The sequence below is a fragment of the Orcinus orca genome, chromosome 6 (assembly GCF_937001465.1).
Source record: "Orcinus orca chromosome 6, mOrcOrc1.1, whole genome shotgun sequence".
Taxonomy (NCBI): domain Eukaryota; kingdom Metazoa; phylum Chordata; class Mammalia; order Artiodactyla; family Delphinidae; genus Orcinus; species Orcinus orca.
Genome location: NC_064564.1, coordinates 78796933 through 78814744, shown reverse-complemented (window position 1 = coordinate 78814744; position 17812 = coordinate 78796933). Strand labels below are relative to the sequence as shown.

Here is a 17812-nt window from a genome sequence, read left to right as displayed (position 1 = left end):
CAGCCATTGTGATGCGGGGGAGGAGCACTTGTTACTGCAGCATCTAGCCTCTCCTGACTTACAACCTGCAAGATCAATAGCTTTGGTGATGAGAATAGAGCATTTCTGGTCACCAGGAAGAATCTACAGGCTTCAGGGATTGGCAGTGAAAGAGTATTTTGGGAAAAACCAGGGCAAACCCCGGAAGCTCAGGATCCAAGATATACATAAGAATTGGCTGGAGATAGGACTTCCCTGGTGGTCCAGTGGCTAAGGCCCCACACTCCCAATGCAGGGGGCCCAGGCTCAATCCCTGGTCAGGGAACTAGATCCTGCATGCCGCAACTAAAGATCCCACATGACACAACTAAAGATCCTGTGTGCCGCAACAAAGACCCAGTGCAGCCAAATAAATAAATAAATATTAAAAAAAAAAAAGAATTAGCTGGAGAGAGCAGAACAGAAGAAATCCCCTGGAATAGCAAGTATATTATTAATTTCTACTCCAACTGAAAATACAAAGGACCAATGACATCTGTTAAAATAGAGGTTACTTTAATGAAAAGGGTTTGAGGGGATTTTGAGATTTTATTTATTTTTTTTCTTATTGTTTTTGAGTTAGGTTCTGAGCCAAAAGGTGAAGTGAGGATGAAACTGACTTAATTGAGGAAAAAGATCAAAGGGTGACAAATGCACACATACCCCCCTGAAACCACCGTTGGTTTTGTATTAGTCTTTGGAATATAGATCTACCACAGACCCACATACTATTTCTGTCTCCATTATAAAATCCAGTTCTAGGCCCCTATTTAAATAAATTCTCTATTGCAGCCTTACTTTGCTTTATATGCAAGTCCCTTTCTGGGGACAGGCAATCTGCCCCTGAAATTTTGCTTGGGGGCAAGGGCCCTATTTCCCCAGGCACACATTTTCCTTCTGCTGTCCGCCTGCCTCCTGGATTCTGAGTGTTCCACATCAGATTTGCTTCTAGGGTCACTGCTCACTTGTGAAGATAGCAGTACCACTTGGAATCTTCTCCCTCCCACCTTGCTGGCCCTTTGTCTGGAGTGAAACAGAGACTGTTGGGACTTAGATCACCGTTCTTCACTTGCAAGCCCAAGACTCTGCGTCGTTTCTACATTCACTCAGTCTGCCCTGTGCTGGTCCCGCCAAGTGAGCAATCCTGTGCCCAGCTCTCCTCTCCTGCTGCTAAGCTGTGTTCGCCACATGTGAGCACATCACAAACTGCAGGGGCAGCTGGCATGCATGAAGGGACACCAGACCTTCAAACTGACTCAGCTATTTTTCATAAATGAGCCAAACCAACAAGAAGGACTCCACCAGGTAGGTTTTGTAAGCAAGCTCAAAAAAGAATTACATGACTCCAAGACTGGGAAGATCCAGCCTGACAGGTGTTCATAGGAAATGGGCCTGAGGTGGGGTCTGTTTGACCACGGGAACCAACTGTCTATTGCAGTTGCTAAAAAAGCTTTCAAAGGAAAGGCGGTATTAATCTTCCTCTAAATTTTTTCCTATATCTTTATTGTAGTATAATTGCTTTACAATGGTGTGTTAGTTTCTGCCTTATAACAAAGTGAATCAGTTATACATATACATATGTTCCCATATCTCTTCCCTCTTGCATCTCCCTCCCTCCCACCCTCCCTATCCCACCCGTCTAGGTGGTCACAAAGCACCGAGCTGATCTCCCTGAGCTATGCGGCTGCTTCCCACTAGCTATCTATTTTACATTTGGTAGTGTATATATGGCCATGCCACTCTCTCACTTTGTCACACCTTACCCTTCCCCCTCCCCATATCCTCAGGTCCATTCTCTAGTAGGTCTGTGTTTTTATTCCTGTCTTACCCCTAGGTTCTTCATGACATTTTTTTTTTCTTAGATTCCATATATATGTGTTAGCATACGGTATTTGTCTTTCTCTTTCTGACTTACTTCATTCTGTATGACAGACTCTAGGTCCATCCACCTCACTACAAATAACTCAATTTTGTTTCTTTTTACGGCTGAGTAATATTCCATTGTATATATGTGCCACATCTTCTTTATCCATTCATCCGATGATGGACACTTAGGTTGTTTCCATCTCCTGGCTGTTGTAAATAGAGCTGCAATTAACATTTTGGTACATGACTCTTTTTGAATTATGGTTTACTCAGGGTATATGCCCAGTAGTGGGATTGCTGGGTCATATGGTAGTTCTATTTGTAGCTTTTTAAGGAACCTCCATACTGTTCTCCATAGTAGTTGTACCAATTCACATTCCCACCAGCAGTGCAAGAGTGTTCCCTTTTCTCCACACCCTCTCCAGCATTTATTGTTTCTAGATTTTTTTGATGATGGCCATTCTGACTGGTATGAGATGATATCTCATTGTAGTTTTGATTTGCATTTCTCTAATGATTAATGATGTTGAGCATTCTTTCATGTGTTTGTTGGCAGTCTGTATATCTTCTTTGGAGAAATGTCTATTTAGGTCTTCTGCCCATTTTTGGATTGGGTTGTTTGTTTTTTTGTTATTGAGCTGCATGAGCTGCTTGTAAATTTTTGAGATTAATCCTTTGTCAGTTGCTTCATTTGCACGTATTTTCTCCCATTCTGAGGGTTGTCTTTTGGTCTTATTTATGGTTTCCTTTGCTGTGCAAAAGCTTTGAAGTTTCATTAGGTCCCATTTGTTTATTTTTGTTTTTATTTCCATTTCTCTAGGAGGTGGGTCAAAAAAGATCTTGCTGTGATTTATGTCATAGAGTGTTCTGCCTATGTTTTCCTCTAAGAGTTTGATAGTTTCTGGCCTTACATTTAGGTCTTTAATCCATTTTGAGCTTATTTTTGTGTTTGGTGTTAGGGAGTGTTCTAATCTCATACTTTTACATGTACCTGTCCCTCTAAATTCTTTTTGCCTGTCTATATCTGGAGGAGGCTGTGGGCTCTGGCTTGTCAGGGTGAGGTTGATCCAGGATAGCTGGATTACAATTTTAACTTGAGCAATGTCATGAAATTCACAGAAAGTTGGAGGGACTATTATAGATTAAAGGAAACTAAAGAGTCATGAAAACCAAATGCAATGTGAGATCCTTTATTTGATCCTAGATTGAAAGAAAAAGAAAACAGCTGAAAAGGCATTATTTGAATAATAGGGAAATTTTATATGGTCTATATATGACATTACTAAATTTATTAAATTGCTTTGATTTTCTTAAGTGAGATAATGATATTATGGTTTTGAAGATAATGTCGTTACTCTTAGAAGATACACGCTGTCATGCTAAAACACTTAAATGTGAAATAGGATGATGTTTCCAACTTTCTTTCAAATGGCCCAGAAAAAATAAGAATTACACATATATATAAAATTGAAGTGAAGGATATAGGTGCCTATTGTATTAGTCTTTCAATTTTTCTGTAGGTTTGAAAATTTTAAAGAGGAAATTTTATGTTGAGAAACCATGGAGATAAGAGGCAATTTGGGCTTAAAAAAATGAAGAATGAAAGAAGCCAAATTTTCTGTGTTCAATTATATGAGGAACTGACTCAGAGGAAAAGGATGGGACCCATTCAGAATGTCTCCAGAGAACAGAGGTAGGATCTAGGCATGGGAGACACCAGAAAGTAGATTTTGGCTTGAAATAAAGGAAACCATGTAATAAGACTCTCACACCTTGGCTACAGCTAGCTCTAATAGCAGAGAGAAGACAATTTTAAGTGAGAATGTGTTTGTCACTTGATATGATCTTTGGATTTTAACTGTCAGAGAATGACCAGCAAAATCATGGGAGCTGCTCAAATTTTAACCCAAGAACAAGGGAAGACTACCTCCAAGGAATAAAAGTTTAAAAAGCAGTAAAGAATTTAAAAAATTATTGAATAGAACTTATTCAAAATACTGAAAGCAACCTATACATGTACTAGATAACACAACCAGTAGTGTAAGAGATGATTCTGCCTGAGGTATAGATGTTGCCCCTTTTGATTTTCTTTCAACTCTTCTCAATAGTCAAGGTGAAAGGCTCAGTCTTGGGGTTTTATATCTTCAACTCTTCCCCAGAACCTTCAGTAAGCAATAATACTTAGCTAAAGACTGAAAAAAATGATTTTTATTTAATTTATATTTATTTTAATGGTTGCCTTCTTTTAAAAGTGACTTTCCTGGACTTCCATTTGTGGTAGTTAGATATTTTTTCTGTTTTAAATAAATGTACTAAAGTTTGAAAAATAGAATCAACTAAAAAAACATCATACCGAGGACTATACTGATTTGGCAAAAAAAAAAAAAATGTGCAGGGAATATTTCAATGTTCGTAGTTTAAGTAAATATTGAAAGAGGTTTTCTTTTTCTCCTGTGTAATTGAAGTGCTAGAGGCCATTCACTTCCAAACAAGCCTTTATGGCTGCCTTCTTTGACAACAAACTTCTGAAGGTCTCCAGTGTTGATATGAACAGATGACATCTCTTCCCATTGGATAAGATCATGAAAGTAGTCTGTCTTCATGATTCTTTATTCACTGTCTTGAAACTTCTGCAACTTCCCTTGAATTGCAGTTCTTTGAACTCTGGTCTTCAGCTCTTCTGTTGCTTTCTCTTTGATGATTTCTAAGTCTTTGAAGACTTACTAGCAAATATTCTAAGAAATGAGAAGGCTCAGGAACTTCCTTGATTGTGGCTTCCTGTCCTGTGCGTCTAATGCCTCAAGCAATGTTTGAGAGACATCACATAATATGGTGGCATCTACATCAGACTCAGTAACCTTTATGATCTTTTCCTTATGATCACTGGCCCTGTTGAAACATATAGATGCAAGACGGATATGTTACTTTCTTTGGACTTCTTCAATTTGTCCTACTATGTCTTATTTTATGCTTCAGGTGAGCATTTTTTCTCCTTTTAGTGTTCATGACTTCACATAATGAATTTTTCTCTGGTTTAAATATCATACTATCATAAATAGGAATTAAATGGGAATTAAAACAAACCTAAGTAAACCACTGAACCATCCTGCTTAAGAATATAGTCTTCTTGGGCTTCCCTGGTGGCGCAGTGGTTGAAGAGTCCACCTGCCGATGGATTGGATTTTGTTTTTAAATCAGAGAGTGTTCATAAATAGAAAAACAATATTAACACCTGATTTTCTTAATTTAAAAATCATAAATTGAGCATTTGTATACCTGCAAATGAAAGTATTATCTAACAATGAAAATACTTATCTGGTGAAGCAGCAATTTCCCTCTCATTGGATAGGATCTTTACAGATAGTGACTGGATGATCAAATGTTAACATTACATTAGTCAAGTAGGATGGTGGAACCATTTACCTTTTGACTAATTCAATATTATATAAAGTTTTATGGCATAAAAGAACCTTTTAAATAGAATGTTCGCTCTACTGTATCAAACAGCCTAATCAAAAGAGAAAATGGGAAGATGCTAGTTCTGCCAAAATTTAAATCAGACAGCACATTTTCTCAATTATTATCAAGTTGTATTACTAAAACCAAATTATTAAAACATTTATCTGATGAAATCTATTTTTCATACTGATTTCCTCTGAATTTTCCCTGTAAAGTTAAGCTAGTGATATCTCATAAGAATATGCACCGTGGCTAGGTAAGTAAAATTTTCGAGATACCAAGAACACTCTAAATAATTCATGAAGTATCTCATGTCATACTGAGGCATGTCAAATTCAAACTTTTGTGTGTATTGATTCACTGTTTACTTATGGTCACTGCATGAAATTTTATTTTCATTTGAAAAAAATGTAAAATTATTTCAGAGGAGAAACAAAGATGCCAAAAGAAATTAATAATTAACCACTCCTGTTACTGAATGGTCAGTAATGGGGAAGGATTCATTTGTATAGGGTAGATCATTTGATTCTATTGTGACCAAGAAGACTATATTCTTTTTTTTTTTTTTTTTTTTCGGTACGCAGACCTCTCACTGTTGTGGCCTCTCCCGTTGTGGAGCACAGGCTCCGGACGCGCAGGCTCAGCAGCCATGGCTCACGGGCCCAGCTGCTCCGCGGCATGTGGAATCTTCCCGGACCGGGGGCACGAACCCGCGTCCCCTGCATCGGCAGGTGGACTCTCAACCACTGCACCACCAGGGAAGCTCTGTCAGTTCATTTTTTAAAATATCCTTTGAAAAACAAATTTTTCAGTTTTGATAAACTCCAGTTTGTCAATTTTTTCTTTTATGGAGAATGCTTTTGGTGTCATATCTAAGAAAATTTTGCCTAACCCAAGAGCACCCAAAGATTATCATATTTGTTTACTTCTAGATTTATAGTTTTAGTTTTTATATTTAGGTCTATAATTTGTCTTGAGTAAATTTTTTGTATGGTATGAGGAAAAGGGCTAGGTTTATTTTTTTTTGCATTTAGATAATGCAGTTTTCTCAGTGCCATTTGTTAAAAAGATGATCCTTATCCTATTGGATTACCTTGGAAGTTTTATCAAAAATATATTGGCCATATAAATTCCCTGGCAGTGCAGTGGTTAGGACTCGATGCTTTCACTGCCGCGAGCACGGGTTCGATCCCTCGTTGGGGAACTAAGATCCCGCAAGCCGCGCGGTGCAGGCAAAAATTAATTAATTAATTAATTTAAAAAAGGAATTCCCTAGCAGTCCAGTGGTTAGGACTCTGTGCTTTCACTGCCCCGGGACTGGGTTCAATCCGTGGTCGGAGAACTAAGATCCAACAAGCAGTGAGGTTTGGCAAAAAAAATTAAATTAAATTAAAAAATATATATATATATATGTACCATATGTATAAAGTTTATTTCCAGACTCTATTCTGTTTCACTGATTATGCTTATCCTTATGCTAATACCGCGCTGTCTTGAATGCCGAAGCTTTATAGCAAGTCTTAACTCAAATATGTATGTCCTCTGAATTTGTTCTTTTTCAAAGTGGTTTCAGCTGCTGCCCTTTGCATTTCTCTATGACTTTTAGGATCTTCTTGTCAATTTCCACACACACAAAAAAAGCCTACTGGGATTTTGAAAGGATTGCATTGAATTGATAGATTAACTTGGAGGGAATTACCAACTTAACAATATTAAGTCTTTCCAGTCCATGAATATGAAATGTCTTTATTTGTCTTTGCTAATTTTTCTCAACAATTATTTATAGTTTTCATGATACAAGTCCTGCACTTTTTTGTTAAATATATTCCTAAGTAATCTTTTTGATAGTATCACAAATGAAATTGTTTCCTTAATTTCAGTTTTGGATTGTTCATTGTTAGCTTCTAGAAATAAAATTGATTTTTGTACATTGATCTTGCATACTCTGGACCTTGGTAACCTAGATTATTAGTTCTAATAGGGTTCTTCTTTGGTACATGCCTTAGGATCTTCTATATACAAGATCATATCATCACAAATAAGACAGTTTTATTTATTTTTTTCTAATCTATATACCTCTAGTATCTTTATTCCTTACTGCACTGGCTAGAATCTCCACTACAGTCTTGAATAAAAGTGATGAAAATGGGTATCCCTTTCTTATTCCTGATATTAGGGGTAAAGAATTCAGTCTTTCACCACTAAGTATAGTGTTGTTAGTTTTTCAGAGACGTCCTTTATCAGGTTGAGAAAGTTTGTTGAGAGTTTTTATCATAAATAATTATTGAATTTGGCCAGATACTTTTTATGTATTTATTGAGATGATAATAGAGATGATAATACGGTTTCTGTCCATCGCTCTCTATTAATATAGTGCATTACATTAATTGATTTTCAGACATTTAACTAACCTTATATTTCTAGGATAAACTCCACTTGGTCATGATATATAATTGTTTTTATATGGTGCTGAGACCAATTTACTAATATTTTGTTAAGGATTCTTTCATCTATATTCATAAGGAATGTTGGCCTGTAGTTTTCTTTTTATGTGTTTGTATATGTATTGCTTTTTGACTTGAAAACAATATTGTATGTATGCATCTTAAGATATACTCTCTCATGGAGTTTACAGTCCTGTTGGAAAGTCAGAAATAATAAAAGAACATAATTTTTTTTTTTTTTTCGGTACGCGGGCCTCTCACTGTTGTGGCCTCTCCCGTTGCGGAGCACAGGCTCCGGACGCGCAGGCTCAGCGGCCATGGCTCACGGGCCCAGCCGCTCCGCGGCATGTGGGATCCTCCCGGACCGGGACAGGAACCCGTGTCCCCTGCATCAGCAGGCGGACTCTCAACCACTGCGCCACCAGCGAAGCCCCATAATTTTTTTTACATATACAATTATAATTGTGATTGCTCTAAAAGAAAGTAATAATATTATACGATTTATTTTTAAGTAACAGAACCAAGTGGAGACGGGTAGGGGGGCACACTTAAGAGGGTAGTAAGGAAGACCTCTCCGAAGGAGTGACATTCGAGCTGAAACCTAAAGAATGAGGCAGCTGGAAAAGGGAGAGGGGGTGAGGGAGGTTTCAGACAGAGGTGACAACAGGTGCAGAGGCTCCACTCAGGAAAAACTTTGATAAATTAGAGAAACTGAAAAAGGTGTGTTTGAGCCACCTAAGAGAAGAGAAAGACATGAATGACTAATGGATTGTGGGAAAAGAGATGCACGACTGAAAGGTAAAATGCTCTACTTCATATTCAAAAGGTATTGAATTCAGCCTTGAGCAAAATGAAAATGCCAATTAAAGAAGGCAAGGAGTTGCTTGGATGGAAGGATATTTATTTCTAATCCTGTTTTCTGTCCCTTGGTAGGTTCTTAGAGGCTGAGGATGGTGGTACACTCACAAACCTCAAGATCCACCTGGTTGAATATGACTTCAGGGATCTTCAAACATCTTATACACCAAAACCCAAAGAAGAGAAGCCTGCCCACTGCAATTTGCTGGAAGTACTTGTATAAATGGCTCAGTGTGGCTTTTATTCTTTGATGCTTATAAGGGTTTTTCTGGCATTCACGGAGTTACATGCCCATTCATCTGTCAAAACTGAAAGAGAAATCTTACTCAAGAAAGTGTTCAAAGGCACATGTCTAAAAAAATGCAACATAATAAGACAAGTGAAAAATGCTAGGTCCTAAATATTCTAAGCATTCTGGGAAGCATGGGTACATTTTAAAACTGATTGCTGTTCTAATTCTCTGTGTATCATATTCATAGCTTTTAAAAAAATTACTGATTTCTTTGATGAAGAGTTTAGCAAATGCAGAAATTGAATCTTAATTTCAGAATGCTTTGATTGCTTCTAATTGCTTGTTGTTTTTTCACATGTCTGAGTTTAATATCACAGAAAGCTTTTGAATCATTAGCTCTGGAAAAATAACCCTGTCACTTAATCACACAATAAGTGAATTACAGGCATCCAGGCCAGCCAAGGAACCTGACCTGGAAGTTCCTTTCTAAGACTCAACTGGGAGATTCATCTGTCTTCAGCCATGCAAATCATTTCTCATCTTAGTGGAAAATTTCAGGATGGCCTCACAGCTATAAATTTCCAGGCTCATCTGGAAATTCATTGCCCCATCCACAACTGAACATTCTAGGCAATGGAAGAAGCTTTGAGTTATATTCACTCTCTGAAACAAGGGATTCTTGAAGGTCTTGAGATGGGAAGGAAAGAGGCAGGACACAAATGCTACATAATGAAGAAGGGGCGCAGCGGTTGGGATGTGATGAAGACCAGCTGGAACCAGCTGCAAACAATGTGGCTGTGAGAATAGCCCAGGCATTGACCTTTAGCTCATTATACCTTCCTTGTAACACTAAAAATCACTCCCCCTTACACCTGACAGTTCCCAGGAAGACCAAAAAGGCCAGAAAGTTCCCAGTGGCCCAATTCCTGGGAAATCCCCAAAATAGCAAGAATATTCCTCCCACTCAGTAGCCTATGAAATTAGCCCATAAAAACCTATGGCCCCATTCCTGGGGCCACTCTCACTTCCTGAGACGTCCACATTCTGCCTATAGAATGTGCATGTCTAAATAAATTTGTTTTCCCTTTACTCTGGCTGGCTCTTGAATTCTTTCCTGCCAAAAACCCTCACTTGGCAATCGGTCCTAAGACTCCTGCAGGTCCCATGACGTGACATTTCCCTCTCCTGCAACAGTCTTACCTTGCCAGCCTCCCCTTCTCCCTCTCCCCGCCTGCCTCGCCACCCCCCCCCCCCCGCCCCTGCAGCACTAACAGTATGATGCAGAGGGAGCCTTAAAATGACCTGTACCGCAGGTTGTGGTTAGCCCTTAACTTAAGAACACAAACTTTGGAATTAGACCTGACTTCAGGACTTCCCACTTTTAGTTGTATACCCTAGGGAAAGTTATTTACTCTCTCTGAGTCTCCATTTCTTCATCTAAAGAATGGAGGAAATAATCTCAACCTCAAATGGCATAAGAATCAAACAAGATGATATATATAAAGCACGTACCCTAGTTCTCGGCACGTGATAAGCGCACATGAAATGGTAGCTATTAACGTTATTGCCGTTGTTGTTTCTATTTTTTTTTTTTTGAGATTGAAGTACAGTTGATTTACAATGTTGTGTTAGTTTCTGGTATACAGCAAAGTGAGTCAGTTATACATATATGTATATTCTTTTTCAGATTCTTTTCCATTCGAGTTTATTACAGGATATTGAGTATAATTCCCTGTGCTATACAGTAGGTCCTTGTTGTTTACCTATTTTATCAGTATATATAGTAGTTTGTATCTGCTAATCCCAAACTCCTAATTTATCTCCCCCATCCCTTTTTCCCTTTGGTAACCGTAAGTTTGTTTTCTAGGTCTGTGAGTCTGTTTCTGTTTCGTAGATAAGTTCATTTGTATTATATTTTAGATTCCACATATAAGTGATATCATATGCTATTTGTCTTTCTCTGTTTGACTTACTTCACTTAGTATGATAATCTCTAGGTCCATTGTCATTTCTATTTCTAAGTTCTGTCTGCCAGTCGTTCTACACACCCAACCATCGGTGGAAATCTTTGAATCTTATCAGTGGACGGGAGTTTTAAAATTTTGTTCCTCAACCCACTTAATTTACAGGTAAAAAACTCATCTATCTATAAAATATCTAAGAGGACACACACTTGTCCAAGTTTGTACTGAATGACAGAGCTGAAGTCTCTTGATTTTCAGGCCAGAGTTCAATTCTGCTCGAAATGCTCAAGTACTTTGGTTACTCTTGAGTATGTGCAGAATTATTCGTCCTGTTTTCATATTTTTATGATCAGTTACAGTTTTAGTTCTAGCTTGCTATCATGTGCGACTTAGGCTAACCAATATACTCATCAGAAAAAATCCAAAAACAGTATTTTTTGTACCTAAAAATAATTAGAAGGTGAAAAATCTAATTGGAAGAGAAATATTTTGAAAATGGTACAAAAAGAATACAAAATAATTAGAAGAAATATATACACAAAGAAATATTGTAGGAGAATAATGACTTTGTTATAAATGATGATAGTTTTCTTTTTAATATTCTAAAGGACTTTTTCCAGGAAAAATGATGTTTGATGTGAAGTTTAATATATACTCTTCATACATGTATGTTTATATTACTAAAACTTTTTAAAAGTTTCTCTTTTTCTTCCTAAATGTTTCAGCTAAACAAGAGTGAAGGTTTTGGAGAAGGGAGGAAGGGGAGAGAGACCTGGTGCTACTTTTCCCCTGTGACAGAAGGGAGTTTACCAAGAAACAGAAGATGGATACCACACTGTTGGGTGGTAAGTACCACGGTTCCACGGCCAGAAGGACTTCACTGAAGTCCAAAGCAAAAGAGGGAATTCAGTAAGTGATTCTCGCTTATAGCTACAATACTGAGCTGGGAGTTGAGGAGAAGCGTTCTTCTATTGTGCTAGTTCAGCATCGCCTCAGCTTTGTTCTCTTGGGTCTCCAGCCCGTAGTGTCACCAACTCATCCCTGACCTGGGAGGGTGTAGCCCAGGAAATTTACTGAATACATGAGAACAGTACTAGTACTGCTATGGTTACTTGGCTCAAATTAAATATTATAAGATGAAGTAAGATTCCTTTTATTCTTATTTACATAAGCAAAATGTGCTAACTGCAAATAATTCAAATAACATGAAAAACCAAATCCTCTTTACCCACAGTATGTGGTACCTTACTTTTTTTTTTCTTACTTGACCATATGTCTTAAAGCTCTTTTATGAAGTAAATATAAATCTACCTCATTTTTTTCAGTCATCATGTAGTATTCCACAATATAAATGTACCATATTTCATCTAACCGAGGAAAATTTGTCTTTTTCCAATTTTTCTTTATTATAAATAAACCTTCAATGACTAGCCATGTTTATTTTATGAATATCTGTGAATGTTTCAGAGGAACGAGTCTTAGAAATGGAATTAAGAAATCCAAGAAAATGCTTATTTTAAATTTTGATAGCTATTTCTAAGTTGTCATCAAAAGAGATTGTACCAATTTACACTCTTAAAAACTGTGTGTGAAGTTGTCCATTTCCACCTGATAATACTGGTATCAATCTATTGAATTTTTAACAACCTGATTATTTATAAAGTACACCTTGTGGTTTATTTTGCATTTCCTTTATTTTGAGATTAAGCATCTTTTTATATTTTATCACTGTTTTAATTTTTTATGGTTATCTCTTCATTTCTTTTTCCCAGTTTTACATTTTATGTCTTTTAATAATTTTAGGAGCTCTTAACATATTTTGTATATTATACTTTGCTTTACATATTTTACAAAGACTTTCACTAGGACCTTTAGTTTTAGAGTCTTATTTCACACAGAACTTTAAATTTTTTGAAATAAGGTATTTTTATTAATGGCTCCTGGAATTTGCATCTTCCCTAGGAAGGCCTTCATCACCCCCTAAAATTCTAAAAACTGATATGCTGTATTTTACTCAAGTTCCTTTCTGATTTGTTATTTTTTTTAGTTTAGTGTTTATAGAGTTTAATCCACTTGGATTTTGTGTGTATGATGTGATACTGGAATCTAAATTATTTTTTTCAGGATTTCCAACCCTCTCAATATCATTTTTGAACAATTTGTCCTTTTTGCTCTGATTTGAAATGCTCCCTTTTTATATTCTAAATGTCCCTTTGTCCCTGAATTGTTCTTTTTGATTCAATTTGTCCTTGTTTTTATTCTGAACCAATACAACATTCTTTAATTAACATACACTTGGCATATTTTGATAACTAAAAATTCAGGTCCTACCCCATTGTTCTTTGTTTCTTTTTCTTTACATTTTTTGGTTGTTCTCGTGCATTTTCTCTTCCACATGAACTCTAAAATCAACTTATCAATATCATTAAATCTCCCATTAGGATTTGTATTGGGATTGCATTGAATTTATGGATTAATTAGCAAAGTTGACATCCTTAAAATATTGAATCTTTCCTCCTGAAATATGTATATCTTTCCATCTATTCAGGTCTTCTTTTGTATCTTCACTAAAATTTCTTAGTTTTCCTCATGTGGATCTCACATTGTTCTTGTTGATTTATTCCTGGGAGATTTTTTTAAAGCTTATGTTGTCACTGGGAACAGGATCTTTAGATTTGGGGTTTCTACAGAGAAAAGCATATGAGAGCAAAAAGAAAGCAGGAGGTGAAAGAAAAGGAGAGAGAAGAAAAAGAGAAAGAGAAACAAAAGGTAAGATGAGATGATACAGGAGGAAGATGGGAGAAAATGTGATTTTTATTGAGTACTTATTATGTGACAAGCCCTGTGGCAGAGGCATTCACAAGCACCATTTTGTGCACTCTTCCTTGCCAGGTGGCTCGTCCGAGAAAATGAAATTTGAAAAGGTCAGCAAGGGAGCATGTAACAGGAAGCAGAAAGAGAACAGGTTTGAAGTGAAATCTGGGAACCGATCCCAGATTCCATTCTCACCAGCTGTGATTTTTGCTCCAGTCACCTAGTTACGTTCCTTGCTTGTAAAACTTGCATAATATCTGTTCAGGTGATTGTGAGGATTAATTAGAATAACTTATCTAAAGTGTCTGGCACATTAGATGCCATTCTCCGTAAGTGCCAATTCCCCTCCAGGAACCCATCGCTTCCGGCTCCACCCCACCCCCAAAACGACTTTCCTGCCGTGGCAAAGCCAGAGTCTGCTCAGAACAGCATGAAGCCTTCATGTTAATGTGCAATGGGGTATTTATTCTGTGAGAGCCTAATACCCAGGAACACATACATTATGTTTTTAAGAAACATTGTAGGAGAAACAGTTGTTAGTAGCCATGATCTGAATCTGAAAAAAAATCACATACTCCTAAAAAAAAAAAAAGTCAGCCATTTTTACAAAAGGAGGCATTGTTGAAATTTGAATCCTTATTCAAGCCCAAATCCCTAGTGAGAAATATGCTCTCTTTCTATCCGAACAATAGTTCCTTGTCTCGAGACGATGCTGGCTACATAGCCCTGGAAAGCATCGAATCCCCATGGTGATGGCAGCGTTTTCTCCCAGGGACGCTGGAAACACCGTCTGGAAGAACCACCCGACCCAGGGCTGTGGCCATTGAAAGGACGCTCGTTCCCAGTCTAACAGGAAAACACAACTGGTCCTAGTGTCCTAGCTACGATGTCTCGTATTTGCTGCAGGGCTTCCACCCTCCGGAGTTGTCCTTATGAGATGTGAGTATGAAGTCGAAAGAGAGAAATTAAGTAAGTCATACTGAAATGCCCCAAATGAATATTCTTTCTAGGCAGCATGTGCGTTTGTTCCCAACATGGTGCTCTTATTCGTCTAGCACATGTTTGAAGCGGCCTGCGTTTAAATCCTCCCTCTCTGCAGTTGGGAGCTCTTGAGAAAATTAGCTCACCTCTCTGAGCCTCCTTTCTTTCGTCTGAAAAATAGGGTTAATAACAAGAACCTCAAAAGATTGCTATGAGAATTAAATCACACGAATACAAAAGCGTGCTCATAAAAAATCAGAATTATTCTTTCATCATACAGGGAATCGCATTCAGAGCCCATAAATGTCTCCAGTGGTTCTGTGTTTCACTTTTCAAGGGGAAATTTGATTTCTGCGATAGCCAAATGGCGTATGATTCTGGGACTAGTAAATAATATGTACTATTAAGCTGAGCAACTATAATTTTTTACTTTTTTTAATGGGGTGGTCTCATAAATATTGAGACTCGTTCCATACGCACTGTGAAAATTAACCTCAACCCATTAGATCTATATTCAAATTGTAGCCAGAAGCCAATCACGTCTCAATATCGCCTCTGCTACCACCTGTTTGGGTTAAAGCCATCATCATCCTTCTCTAGGATTATTGCAAATAGCCTCCTTCTAACTGGTTTTCCTACTTCCACTATTGCCCTAAAAATATTCGGAGCAATGGCGATATCATTGGAATAAATGTATCATCTCCCCAGAAGAATACTTTGACCATTGTTATTTAGATATTCACTTATTCAACAAACATTTATGGAGCCTCTACCATATGCCAACATTGTTCCAGGCTCTGGCAATACAGCAATAAACAAAACAGATGCAGATCCCTGCCTCATAGAATGGTTTCATAAAGACTGGCTGAGATCATTGCTGGAGAGAATCTAGAGAAGAAGTTAAAGGACTGAGTTCATGGCAGTCAGTCCAATGGCTAGAAGTCAGGGTGATGAGAAGGACCAGAAATGAGACTGAGAACTGGCCGGGAAGGTGAGAGGAAAACTTGGAGAGTGCGGTGGACTGGCTGTCAAGGGAAACAAGTATTTCAACAAGTTCAGGTGCATTTGCTACAAAGCCACCTTGTCATAAGTTGCCACCAGGTATCCCATGTGAAGGAGAAGATATTGGCTCCTACAGAATATACCAAGTTTGGGGGTGGTTCCTCATGGATAAATGATGGCCACAGGAAAAGATGGTTACTGTGATTGAAATGTATTATTTTGTTTATATATACATTTGAGCTGATTTTACTTTTGCAACCAAAAAATACTGCATTGACACAATTTAATCATTGGCATAACACTAGGATCTTTTCTTTCATCTTCAAATGTTCTGTCTAGCTGACTCTTGTCCTTGAAGCAAATTGTCCAATTTTGAGAGGTAGAACTATAAATCTAAGTAGTTGTATGTGTGGACAGACTGCCGGGAATTTGTATGAGTAAATTTCACAGATGTTTGAGGAGGTACAGACTGTTTTTCTTGCCCCCTCCCTTTATTTTCTGACACTGAGTCTTGGAAGTTTCTGGCTTTTCATTGGAAAAAGAAAAAACGAATCGTGGAAACAAACACTTCAAATTATTCATTCATCAAGCTTCGCACAATCTGGTCTTTAATCTTTCACTTTTTCTAAGCGCATCGGGTTGGGAGCAGCCATATGGTTGTAATGCTGGGAGGGCTGGGGAAGACTAGATGTGAGACCAGGGCAGAATTGGGGGTTGTTGACAAAGAGCAGGGAGAAGAGGATCTGGATTTCTTTCAGAAGCCTGAATCTTTGGAGGGCAGTCTGCGATCGGGGGTGAGGGATGGATGCTGCAATTGGTCAACTTGGGTCTGACTAGCTAAGTAGAGGACATGAGGAACACATGGCCAGAGCCCTGTGCTACTCATCCCGGTGAGATACAACTGTGGGCAAGTCAGTGCCCTGAAATTCTTACTACAGGAAACTGTCACCTGCCTCTCTGTGAGAATTACGATTGCAGGCAATTCATAAAACACCAAGGGACTTCCCCGGTGGTGCAGTGGTTAAGAAGCCACCTGCTGGTGCAGGGGACACGGGTTCATACCTGGTCCGGGAAGATCCCACATGCCGCTGGGCAACAAAGCCTGTGCACCACAACTACTGAGCCTGCTCTCTACAGCCCGCGAGCACCAACTCCTGAGCCCCCGTGCTACAACTACTGAAGCCCGCGTGCCTAGAGCCCGTGCTGCGCAACAAGAGAAGCCACTGCAATGAGAAGCCCGCGCACCGCAACGAAGAGCAGCCCCCGCTCCTCGAATCTAGAGAAAGCCTGTGTGTAGCAAAGAAGACCCAACACAGCCAAAAAAATATAACAGTACATTTAAAAAGAAAGAGAAAACACCGAGCAGAGCCATTTGCTACATCTCTTATCAAGGTATATCAGATGGCAAGTCACCCTTACTCAGTGACCTAGTTATAGAATATCCATTTCACAGAAATTTACATTGCTTCCTTTTGTGAGTTACAACTTCCAGGAACTCATCTTTAAACCCCAAATAGTATATGAAAACGTACACTGCAGACTGTATATTGCTTTTCAATGTAAGGAAAAATACTACATGTAACAGCATGGTATTCCCCAAGAAAACTGGGTAAAGAAGACAATGCCCAGCTCTGTGGGTGACATAATGGTAGGAAATAAACTTTACTCCGGAAGAGGTGAATGATACACATAGCATGTTGCTGTTTGTTACTTCTTTAAAGGATGGGGGCTGTAGGTGCCGGTACTCAGCATTCATCCCTGTAGAAGTTGCCCAAACAGATTGCATGGAGCTATATTCTGCTTCTCTACAGGGAGAAAGCAATTGTTTATTATTTAGGTTTACTTCTCAAATGGGTTATTGAAATACTTAGGACTAAGTATGTAACCCGTCCATGTCTTACTCATTCGACAAATATTTCTATTATATTTCAGGGGCTAATCTATGTGTTTGGGATGTGTTAGTAAACAAAACAGGCAAAACCTTCTGCCTTCTTGGAGCTTACATTCTAGTGAGGGGAGAAAAAAATAACAAAACATAATAAATAGTTAAATTATATAATATGTTGGAAAGTCATCAAATGCTAGGGAAAAGTAGAACATGGTAAGAGGTTTGGGCTTACAGGAGGAGGGACAGATTGCAGGTTTTAATAGAGGAGACAAGGTCAGTCTCATTA

At 38.2% G+C, this 17812-nt stretch overlaps 1 protein-coding gene across 2 annotated transcripts in view; it reads left to right on the top strand.

The window, feature by feature from the left end:
* The window catches only part of LOC101279781 (guanine nucleotide-binding protein G(q) subunit alpha), a 439263-nt gene that overhangs the window by 64214 nt on the left and 357237 nt on the right, over nucleotides 1-17812 (top strand). For both annotated transcript variants that reach the window (XM_049710835.1, XM_049710834.1), the window contains exons 4-5: nucleotides 8721-11006; nucleotides 11567-11686. In XM_049710835.1, coding sequence (XP_049566792.1) covers nucleotides 11665-11686 — 22 coding nt within the window. In that variant the 5' untranslated portion in view covers nucleotides 8721-11006; nucleotides 11567-11664. The remainder of the gene's footprint in view (nucleotides 1-8720; nucleotides 11007-11566; nucleotides 11687-17812) is intronic.